The sequence below is a fragment of the Diceros bicornis genome, chromosome 3, assembly GCF_020826845.1.
Source record: "Diceros bicornis minor isolate mBicDic1 chromosome 3, mDicBic1.mat.cur, whole genome shotgun sequence".
In the NCBI taxonomy this organism is placed as follows: domain Eukaryota; kingdom Metazoa; phylum Chordata; class Mammalia; order Perissodactyla; family Rhinocerotidae; genus Diceros; species Diceros bicornis.
The window spans coordinates 86,482,966-86,495,080 of record NC_080742.1 but is presented as its reverse complement, the minus strand read 5'-3'; the positions used below and the strand labels follow the sequence as shown (position 1 = coordinate 86,495,080).

Genomic DNA, 12,115 nt, shown 5'->3' with positions numbered 1-12,115 from the left:
TGTCATATTCTTTTCATTGGTCGAATGAGATTTATAGTACATTTTTTTTTTTTTTTGGTGAGGAGAGCAACCCTGTGCTAACATCTGCCAATCCTCCTCTTTTTTTTTTTTTTTTTTTGCTGAGGAAGACTGGCCCTGGGCTAACATCCGTGCCCATCTTCCTCCACTTTATATGGGATGCCGCCACAGCACGGCTTGCCAAGCAATGCGTCAGTGCGTGCCCGGGATCCAAACCGGCGAACCCCGGGCAGCCGCAGTGGAGCACGCGCACATAACTGCTCGTGCCACCGGGCCGCCCCTATAGTACATTTTTAAAACCAGCCGTTTAAGCCCCACCTTATTGCTCTTCTTGATCAGATAAGCTTTAGAATAACTTAGTTACAATGTGCCTCTCTTGTCTGCCCAAATCCTATTAAGATTTTAATTGTTAATTTGTTAAATGTATTGGTTAATTTAGGAAAAACTGACTTTTTTTCTTGGTGTTGTCTTCCTATCTAAGAACAAGATTTGTCTCTCCATTTGTTCAACGTTCCTTCCATACCCCTTGCTGGGATTTTATTGTTTTCTTCAAATAGATCCTGCACATCTTGTTAAGTTTATTCTTAATCATTTTAAGGCTTTTCATTGTTATTGCAAATAGATTATTCTCTTTCATTATAACTTCTAGTCTGACATCCTAACTAATTATTTGTCCTTAGAAAGGCTATTGAGTTTTTTAATCTATTGATTTTTCAAACAGTCAGCTTACTAAACTTATTCCGGATAGTTTTTCATTTGAGCCTCTTGAGTTTTTCAGGTTTATAATCATATCTGTCCTGTGATTTCAATCTATCCCTCCACGTGAATCCTTCCTGTCAGTGTTTTAATGTACTTAAGATTCCATAGCTTACAAACTGTTAACTCAACCCCATTGACTCTCTCTTTCCAGGCAAACCACTTAAACTGTTCCTTCTTCTCACTATCCTCATTGCCTTCTCCTCACTTGCCGCCTCGCCTTCTCCAACCTGGCTGCAGCCGTCCCTACTCCAACAAAATGATTCTTGATATGGTCTCCGGTGACCTTCCCTTCTCTAAATCCAAACCTTGTTTCAATCCCCCATCTCACTTGACCTCTCCTTCCCTTTAAAGACTCATGGCCACACCCTTGCAATCTATTCCTTCTCATGGCATCCATCACCTTGCAGTCTTGTGGTTTTCCTCCTATATCTTTGGCTGTTCCTTCTCGATCTCTTTGTGGGGTAACTTCCTCTACTCTTTCTTTATTGTTGGAGATTCTTATTGCTTAATATTAGACCCTCATCTTTTCATATTTTACTCTTCACTTCGGTGGTTCCACCCATTTTTATGATTTTAGTTACCAACTATATGCTTGTGACTCCCAAATTTACATCTCTAGATTAGGCCTTTTTTCCGAGCTCCAGATTCATACATCTAATCACCTCCTCAGCATTTCCACTGGAATGTCTCAAAATCATCTTAAATTCAGCATGTCTGAAATTAAACTCATAACATCTCTCCCCAAACCCACTCTTCTTCCACAGTTTCCATCAATGAATGGCATTACTCTCCAACCTGGGAGTCATCTTTCTCTATTCCTTTCTCTCTTATCGTCATATTCAATCCCCAAACCATGTAGATTTAACATCCTAATAGATGCTGAATCGTTCATCTTATCTCCTTTTCCACCACCAGCCTCACTCTGGTTGAAACTACCCCACATTTCATTGGACTGCTAAAATAGAGTCCAGACTGTACGCTCTCATTCTCCTTCAGCACGTTTCCTGCACTGCATCCATGTAGATCTTACATTATTCTTGTGCTTTTGCTTTTATCATCTCGACCTTGCCCTTCCTCACAAATAAAGACTAAAATCCTCAATGTAGTTTACAGGGCTCTACCAATGATACCTGCATCTTGTACTCTTATCTGCTGTTTACTTAGCTATAAACAATCTAGTTCTTGTAGTTTATTAAAAGCACCACAGTTATTTCCTCGTGGGGTTTTCTCACTCGCTATTCCCTTGGACTGGAAACTCTTTCTGCCCTCCCACCCCATCTCCACCTCCAGTTATCTGTGATTCGTTCCCTGCTTAGGAAAGCCCTCTCTCATGCCCTAAACTAAGTCTTGTCCCCCTGCTATGAGCTCTTAGGCACTTTGAAATTTTCTTTTATGTCGCTTATCAGATTGTAATTGCCTATTTATTTGTCTAGCTATTTAAAATCTCTCTTCCAATAGACTTTAAGCCCCGTGATGAGGACAGGGATGTGTGCCTCATTTGCTAATTTTTGTATGCCTAGCTCCTACTCCAGTGCCTGGCATATAATGGGCACTCAAAACATTTTGCGAATGATGTTTCTAACTGGCTATTTTTTGTATATAGAAAACGAATTTATTTTTCACATTAATTTTGTATCCAACTATTTTATTGACCTATCTTATAGATCAGTTTGGGTCCTCAGAAGAGCAGATGCTAATGTGGAATTACACAGGAAAGAGATTTGTTGGAAAACACCTGGAAGGGTAAATGAGAAAGGGAGCAGGGTTGGGCAAGGAGAGCCTTCAGACCACAATGCAGGTGTGACAGCGGCAAGGACCCCACCTAGCCGGAGTATTTTCTTCTAGTGAACCACTGAGTTTTATCTGCCAGTATTTTTGTGTGTGTGTGAGGAAGATCAGCCCTGAGCTAACATCCATGCCAATCCTCCTCTTTTTGCTGAGGAAGACTGGCTATCTGCCAGTATTTTATTTATAATCTTTGAATCAATATTCGTGCATGAGATGGCAGTTGGTTTTTGTATACGTTTTATCTTTGTTAGATTCCGGAACTGTTATTCCTGAAATCAGCCAGGATTGGTTTCATTAAAAGGAAATAGGAAGCTTTTCTTCTCTCCCTGGACTCTTCCTGGAGATTTGAAAGAACTGGTCTGTGAAAGCGAATCCTGGCACTTTTGAACATGCGCTTTCTTGGCCACTCGTTTCTTCTCTGATTATTTGTTTCTCTTGGTGCTGTGTCTTGTGTAAATGTGAGGAAACATTTTTATTGAATATTTGCTTTATTCAAATATATTAGCAAAGAACTATGGGAAGTATTCTCTAGGATTCTTTTCATTGATTCTGTATTAGTAATTATTTCCTTGTTCACATTCTTAATTCCGTGCATTTATGTGATTTTTCACTCTAATTTATAACCAGCTTTATTTTATTTTTTTATAAAATAAAATAGCTCTTGGGTCGAGTTATCAAGTCCATTTGCTTCTGTTTTGTAATTTATTCATTTAGGCTTTTTTAAAAATTATTTTGCACTAGTTTCTTATGTTTGTTAACATTTTTTCAACTTGAGTCAGAAGTATAGTTCAGTGTTTCTATTATTATTATTATTATTATTATTTTTGGTGAGGAAGATTCGCCCTGAGCTAACATCCGAGGCCAATCCTCCTCTTTTTGCTGAGGAAGACTGGCCCTGGGCTAACATCCATGCCCATCTTCTTCTACTTTATGTGGGACGCCGCCACAGCATGGCTTGACAAGTGGTGCGTTGGTGAGCGCCCGGGATCCAAACCTGCCAAACCCGTGCGGCTGAAGCAGAGCGCGCACGCTTGACTGCTCTGCCACTGAGGTAGCCCCTCTGTTATTTTTTATTAACAAGGTTTACAATCATTTTTAGATTTTTTCTAAATATAAAAAGATGCTTGTAAAGTTTCAAATACAGAAATGTATAACTGAGAAAGGAAAAATTCTCTGTAATTCTATCACTGGAGATAATCACTGTATCTCTTAATATTTTGGAGTATAGTCTTCCAGATGCTTTTCTATGCATATATTATTTGTCTCTCTGGGTGTGTCTACCAGTAATATTTGTATATATGTGTGTATATACACACACACACTTATTATGGATGTATTATACATAGATGTATGTATATATGTAGGCTGACTGACTTCTGTGAGTATCTGCATATCTATTTACGTCTGTCTATATATCTATATGTCATGGTCACCTGCAGAGACAGATGGAAATTCCTCCCCCACACCAAAATTTGGATAGGATGTCAAGACACACATACACACACCAAGAGGGTATGAAAATGTTTCTTACTTAGTTACACAGTTGAGATCTCTGGGAGAGCAGGACAGGCCTCTCAAGCAGATCTGAAATGGCCTGAGAGAACAAGGCAAGGAGACTGGCTGGGGTTTTTTTTTTTTTTTTTTTGAGGCAGATTAGCCCTGAACTAACATCTGTTGCTAATCCTCCTCTTTTTGCTGAGGAAGATGGACCCTGGGCTAACATCCATGCCCATCTTTCTCTACTTTATATGTGGGACGCCTGCCACAGCATGGCTCGACAAGCAGTGTGTAGGTCCACGCCTGGGATCCAAACCTGTGAACCCCAGCCTGCCGAAGCAGAGTGCGCAAACTTAACCCCCTGGCTGGGGTTTTTATTGTGGCCAGGGTGAGGGTTCCTGCACTAGGGCAGGGGCTTGTGTGGTTTGAATCCCCTGCTGGTGCCAAAGGAAGGAGCACTCAGCCTTTCTTATCAGTTTGTCCAAAAGTTGGGGAACAAGGGGAAGAGGGAAGGGTGAGCCTAAAAGGCTGTCAGCAGTCATCAAATGGAGTCAGACTCCTCTTTACAGTGTATATTTATGTCTGTGTGAGTATACATGTAGATAGGCCTGTGTATAAACAAACACACACACACCCAAACCTATCCATCCATCTCTCCACATACATCTACATATTGCAACTGCCTTTTCTCATTAATAATCTTTTTATATCAGTACGTGTAGATCAACCTCATTCTTTAAAGTAGGTGCATAGATTTCCATTCCATGGATGGGCCATAATTAGATAGCTATTATCTTCTTGATGAATAGGTTGTTTCTATGTTATTTCTTTTGGCTTTTACAAACAATGGGACACTGAATATCAGGCACAATACACCTTCATACATGTGCAACTACGTTAGTTCATTCAACAGTTACTGAGCTCTATTATGTTATAGATATGGTACAAATCAAGGTCCCAGATTCTTTGAGGTTACATTCTAGTGGACAATGCACAAGAGACAAACACTTTACTAATATGTCAGATATGATTAATGCTATGAAAACATATAAAACCAGGAAAGGAGATAGTGATGGGGGTGATCTCCTATATAGGGTGGTTAGGGAGGGTCCCTACAATAGGGCAGAGACACGTGGGAGTATGTCTGAGGGAAGAGCATTATTTTGTAGAAAAAGTCTATTTGATAATTTTTAGGTCAAATGGTGGACATATTTTAAATTATGATAGATCTGTCAAATTGTCTTCTCTATTTTAAAAAAATTTATATACTCCTTGATATAATGACATATTATTACCACATTTTTTTTTGGTGAGGAATATTCGCTCTGAGCTAACATCTGTTGCCAATCTTCCTCTTTTTACACTTGAGGAAGATTAGCCCTGAGCTAACATCTGTGCCAATCTTCCTCCACTTTATATGTGGGTCGCTGCCACAGCATGGCTTGACAAACAGTGTAGGTCTGTGCCTGGAATCCGTACCTGTGAACCTGGGCCGCAGCGGTGGAGTGTACCAGACTTCACCACTATGCCATGGGGCCGGCCCTATTAACACATTCTTAAACAAGCATCCCTTTTTCTTTCCATCACCACCAAAAGGGATAGCTGGTTGTTTCCAGGCCATTAATCGTTCTTTTGTTGGGCTCCTCTCAGTTGATTTACCATGCCCCTATTATAATAAACCAAATTTCCATTGATACTTGGATCTGTGTTGTCTCATCATTTTTCCTGACCTCTATTTTGGCACTAACATCACACCACTAATGATTGGAACTTTGTTTAATGCCTCTTAGTTTATTAGCCTAAGAGATCCTGAGGGAGGTTATTTCACATGTCTGAAAATATGTGAAAACACGCATGTTTTCAGAAGTTTCCTGATTTATTTTACATGTTAATTCTTTCAAATTAACTGTAGAATCATTTTTTTCTCTCAAATTGATGCAAAAATCTTACTGGGATTTTAAATGAGAATCCATTAGAATTCATATTACTTTGGTGAGAACTATATTTTTACAATGGTGCATTTTTCTATCTAATAATTAAATAGATTTATTCAATTTTTCATGTCCCTTAGTAGTTATAATTTTCCTTATATCTTATACATTCCTTAAATTTATTCCTAAGTATTTTTGTTCCTATTAGCTGTGTCTCACAAATTTAATATACTGTATTTTCATTCCATTTAATGTATTTTTTTCTGTGTGTGCATGAGGAAGACTGGCTCTGAGCTAACATCCAAAGCCAGTCCTCCTCTTTTTTGCTGAAGAAGATTGGCTTGGAGCTAACATCTGTGCCCGTCTTCCTCTACTTCATATGGGACACTGCCACAGCATGGCTTGATGAGTGGTGTGTCAGTCCACACCTGGGATCTGAACCTGTGAACCCTGGGCCACCAAAGTGGAGCGTGTGAACTTAACCACTATGCCACCGGGCTGGCCCCTATTTAATGTATTTTTTATTTATTTTTCTTGAGACTTCTTTGACCCATGGATTGTTTAGAAGTGTTTGGAGACTTTGCTATCTTTCTGTTATTTTTAGCTTGATACCATTTTAGTCAGAGAACACATTCTATGACTTCAATTCTTTTAATGTTTTGGTTCATTTTATGGCCCAGAGCATGGTCTGTCTTGATGAAAGTTCCATGGGCAGTAGAAAGGAATATGTGTGTTGCTGTTTGTTGGGTGGAGTGTTCTATAAATGTCAACTAGATCCTGTTGGTTGGTGGTGTCATAAAGTTCTGTATCCCCGATTTTCTGTCTAGTAGTTCCATCAGTTGTTGAGAGAGGGTTATAAATTCACCAACTATATGTGGATTTATCTGTTTCTCCTTTCAGTTTTTGCTGAATGTATTTTGAAGCTCTTTGGTGTGTAAACCTTTAGGATTACTATCTTGTTGGACTGAACCTTTCATCATTGTGTAATGTCCCTCTTTGTCTCTGGTCTGGGCTGATTTTTAGAAGTAGAGACTAACAGATCTCTTTCTTTTTGATACAGTGAATCTGGATTGAGGCCTGGAAATCTGCATTTAAAAAAAAATTCCCAGATTATTTTTATAATCAAGCATTACTCAGTTTTTGCTTGCAAACAATGGGAACTGACTTCGGTTAACTTAGGCAGAAAGGAATTTATTGGAAGAATATCCAGGAACATCTACTGGATTGCTAGAGTCCTGCTAGGAAGCAGAGCCCTGTATCCCTCTAGGGAAGCTAAAGGGACAAAGCAGTTGTTCTCCCTGATCCTAGCTGGTGGAGCACAGTTATGTGACCTAAATTCAAACCTTTAGGGTCTCACACCACCTAGGACTTTGAATCTGGTGCCAAGGATATGAGATATAGTTTAGAATTCATTCTGGTGGTGGCAAGAATTTTGGTGTCAAATAATAGAAGTGGCAGCAACGGCAGAATCCAGACACATGCCTAACTATGGTATGATTTGGTCATCGTTCAGACTGCCTGGTCTTTTTCAGTTTCTACCCCTTTTCCCTTTTCTGAGCCTGGTTTCCCAAACTCCTGTTTGGGGAAAATTGTAACATTTTATTTTGGGACATAAAATCAGAAAATAGTATCTGTTACTTACTAAGTCAACTACAAACTAGTTAATGAGGTTAGTATTATGGGTTCTGTTTGCATGACAGGTGGAATTATTTACTGTTTTGGAAGATAGCAGACCTTATACACAGAATGGGCTCTCAAATTGTGTATCTTAGGGGAACCTAAGTGGTGGTAACAGCACTAGGCTGTGTGGTAGAGATCTCTGGGACTTTGGACAAGTAGTCACTTAGCCCTTACTCTAGGGTCATCTATAAGTGAGGCAGCTGGACTAGACCAGATAGTTTTGGTCTCTCCAAATTGCAGTATTCTGTGACCCTGGACAGCCTTGCTATGCCTTAATCACTTCAGTTTACCATGCTTTTGAGATTAGTTGACAACTACCAAGTGCTTGGCTTTTTGCTAACTTTGGGCATAGTCCTGGGGAAACTGACACGTGAGATGGAGTGTCTGAACTAGCCAGTCTCAGGGTGAGAAGATCCAGGCCAAAGGATGTATATAAATTGGCAGAAATCCATTCTAACTGTGGAAAACGGACACGAAACAAAAAAGTTTTGATTGGTTGTCACACATGAAGCATAATGAACACAGACAGGACACGTTATCTTTTCAGAAACCATGAGATTACATCTCCTCCAAAAAAACTTTCTCCTGGTTCATCCTGTCAGAACTGAAGAGGGAAAGTGGATGTCTGGCAGAGGGTGTACTCCATCAAGTAAGAGGATAAGAAGTTAAGCAAGCTGAACTGGTATGAGAGAGGGGGTGGGGAAACAGGCAGATCTCCCATCTTCCCCAAGTGCTGATTTGCTCTGGAGATGCCTGAGGGGTGGGTGCAGAGAGAAGTCTAACCCAGCTGGTGCATGTTAATGTCAGTCCCAGCTCATAGAGGAGTCACACAAAATGCCTACAACAGCTTGGTCCAAATGAATAATAGATCTAAGATGTCAGGAATGCACAATTTACAAAATGGCTGCAAAGGACCTTCATCTGTGTACTTGGCGAGGTGAATCCTTATTTCCCCTTTGACATAAAGAGCAGTTTAGAAGTGACAGAGGCGGGGGCTGGGCCCACCCCGTGGCTAAGTGGTTAAGTGCGCGCGCTCCGCTACTGGCGGCCCGGGTTCGGAACCCCGGGGCGCGCACCGACGCACCGCTTCTCCGGCCATGCTGAGGCCGCATCCCACATACAGCAACTAGAAGGATGTGCAACTATGACATACAACCGTCTACTGGGGCTTTGGGGGAAAAAAAGGAGGAGGATTGGCAATAGATGTTAGTTCAGAGCCGGTCTTCCTCAGCAAAAAGAAGAGGATTGGCATGGATGATGCTCAGGGCTGATCTTCCTCAAAAAAAAAATTAAAAAAAAAGAAGTGACCGGGGCACACTAAATTGAATCATTGCTTGTGACTTGCAGGTTCTTATGAGCGCATCATTCCTGGGAGCCCTGTGTCTTTTCTCATCTGTCTGTGTCGTATGTGCCATTTCTGCATTTACTCTCCCCATTGAAACCAAAGGACGGGCTCTACAGGTAAGTGATGCAGGAATCTTTTAAGTATTCTCAACTACCACCTTTGACCAAAGGAATAAAGCTTAGAGTATGGAAATTCTTCTTTGAAGCAGACATAATGATATCCAAGCATGTGCTAACATAGTGATATATTTGTTTAGTGGGTTCCGATAGAAAAACTGGGTATCCACTTTTCCTGCATGTAACTTTGAACAGCAATGAAGTTAAAGTAAGCAATTATTCACTTCAAATCTTTGCTTCCCATAAAAGTTGTATCTTGAACAAGGGCTAGGATGAATGATATTGTTGAGGCCTCAGCATTCTACTCTTCTCACTTTTCTGTCTGGATGTAAGCATTGCTGAAGAGCTAACGGTAGCCAAGGAGCAGAAATAGCTATTTGTGTTGCCCTTAGGATCACAGGGCCTTTACATGTTGGTCCAGCTACCCTTCCCCTAGTACTACTGGCTGCCTGTGATGAAAGCAGAGACAAAAGCTTCAATGCTGCACCAGTTGCCATCCAATACCAACAGTCAGCAGACACTGACTGCTCACTCTATTTCACAAAGTACATCAAAAGGATACCCCAGAAGTGTAAGGTCTGCTCTCAGGGGCACAGTTGTATCCCTCTGCCCTCATAGCTGGATCCAGTGAAAAACATACCTCAAAGGTGGTGGTTCTTGTTTTCCTGCCTCAAACATAAAGCTTGTTGCTAGTGTGCAAGTGTGTCTGTGTGTGCACACGCATGCGGAAGGGGGAGAACAGTTGGGGTTAGGTATATAGTTTGCTTGATCTGAGCCACCACCTCTGAGGTTGTGAAGAGTCATGATGCTTGTATGGCTGAATGTGACTTGCCCTCTCTCCCATGTCCTATTCAAAGTAAGTCATAGACACATGTTAATATTTGTGTTGGTACAGATGTGTTTTGTTGTCTGTGAGTAGATATAAGAAAGGCACTATTGAGTAAAGAGAAAAAAAAAACTTCTTACATCAGTCTCAATTTTTGTCCTAGGTCCTAGGTCTTATTCCATTTTTTCCCCTAGCTTGTTTGTTTATCTTTAAGGTAATACACATTTTAATCACAGATTAGATAACCTGTCATGTAATTATGAATTTAGGGCTTTGTTTAGTTTCCTTACCTGGAAAAGTAACCCATTCATTGAATGCTTAAAGCCAGAGACTGAATTAGATGATTCATATGATTCCTTTTAATTTTAAATAAAAGGATTATCATATCCTTCACACAAATGAGGAAACTAAGGCAAAGGGAAGTCAAGTAACTTGCATAAAGGAACATGCTAGTATATAGTGGGTCTGGAATTTAAACTAGATTGCAAAATTAAGTGGCGCTTAATCTTACACTAATTTTCCATGGTGGTTTTATTTTTTTAAGTAGTAACAATACATATAAAAGCAAACCTGGCTCACCATCTAATGTGCTCTATGGATTTCCAATTCAAGTCACATTCACTTACAAAAGACCATTCCCTCTTCTGTTGACTGGGACTTAGTTTTAACATTGTGGTGAAATTATTTTTGTATCTCTGTTCACAAGCCTTTTTAATATCTTTTCCTTACAACTTGAATGTGTAGATTCAGTAAATACAATTGTATGGGCATGGGCATGATGGCTCTGCCACTCACTGGCAATATGTCTTTGGGCAAATCTTAAAATGCGTGTTGGTATCTCGCAGTGTTGTGAGCACTTAACATATGAAACTACCTAGTAACTGACACAATAAAGCTTCTAGAAATGTGTAAAACATGCCAAAAAACTTCAACTTCCTTCCAACAACAACGTAAGACAGCATCCAAATAATTTGGATGAAGCTGTTCAATAGTTTAATAGTAGTAATTCCACTTTAGAATTACTCTAAGAAACTCATTCATTTTGATGAGCCTGGTAAACTAAAAATCAAAAAAACTCTTGAAAGAGGATACTTATAATGTGATTTTTTCTGAATGTCTGTATTGCACTAGAATAACTGAAGTATAAAGCTGCCATTGCATTGTCAGGTACACAAAGGTAGATGCTTAGGATCTCAATTCTTTACAAGTTTATTAAAGAACCTTCTGTTACCAGTTTCTAGTGCCAGACAGCTGAGCATGAATGAAGACTTTCTTTTTATTAAAAGTATTGATTAAATCACTTCTTATTCCAGCAAATTAAATGAAGACTTGCAAACCTATGTCTACCAGAGAAGAAAAATGCATTTTATCTTCACAAAGAGCTGTGGCACATCTTTAAGATCCTGGTTTAATTTTTATGTTCTTGTAATTAAAAAACTGTATTTTTGAAAAATAAGGCACATGAGAATGAGGTGGGTTAACTGTATATTGATCTCTTCCCTGGGAGACAATATATTGAGAACGTTTATAAAATATACTTTAACATTGGAAAGGTGTGTCTGTGGGAGATGGGTAGCGGAAAGGTGGCTTTTCTTCTTTGATGTCAAGACTGTTAACATTCATATGAATAATAAATCTCAGACAAAATGCATATATACTTGATATTCTCCCATGAGGTTTATAGCACAAGTTGGACTGAAATTGTATGGCTAAGACATGAACTTGGGGGTGGTACCATTAAGCCTTTCAAAACAACTAGAATAGTCATCAAATTCACAAATAAAATTAGCATATTTATTTAAATTGTGGACTCAGTTTATTAATGAAAATTCTTATATAAAATAATATGTTTAAATTAGTAAGAGTCTGGTACATAATCACTAAGAAGCTGGGAATAAACTAATATTTTCCCAGACATTCTGTTTCTACTCTAACTTCATTATTTGGTGGGAGGAATTTTTGATTGCCGTGAGATAGAAAATTAAAGAGTGCAGCAACTTTCCTCCATCGTGTAATTATTTATCTGCCCTTTGTTGAGCAACTGCTTGCATGCATGATGTCACACCTGTGCACATCACACTCTGTTAGGTTAGGTATGCTGTGGAAAGAAAACACCTAAGGCTTACATTTAGATTTAGTCTTTTATTGATGTTCA

The 12,115-nt window shown here is 39.4% G+C and overlaps 1 protein-coding gene across 6 annotated transcripts in view; it reads left to right on the top strand.

Moving 5' to 3' along the window:
• The window catches only part of SVOPL (SVOP like), a 68,595-nt gene extending 56,815 nt beyond the window's left edge, over positions 1-11,780 (top strand). For all 6 annotated transcript variants that reach the window (XM_058531041.1, XM_058531042.1, XM_058531026.1 and 3 more), the window contains 2 exons: positions 9,021-9,134; positions 11,274-11,780. In XM_058531041.1, the coding sequence (XP_058387024.1) occupies positions 9,021-9,134; positions 11,274-11,285 (126 nt within the window). In that variant the 3' untranslated portion in view covers positions 11,286-11,780. The remainder of the gene's footprint in view (positions 1-9,020; positions 9,135-11,273) is intronic.
• Positions 11,781-12,115: the final 335 nt, after the last annotated feature.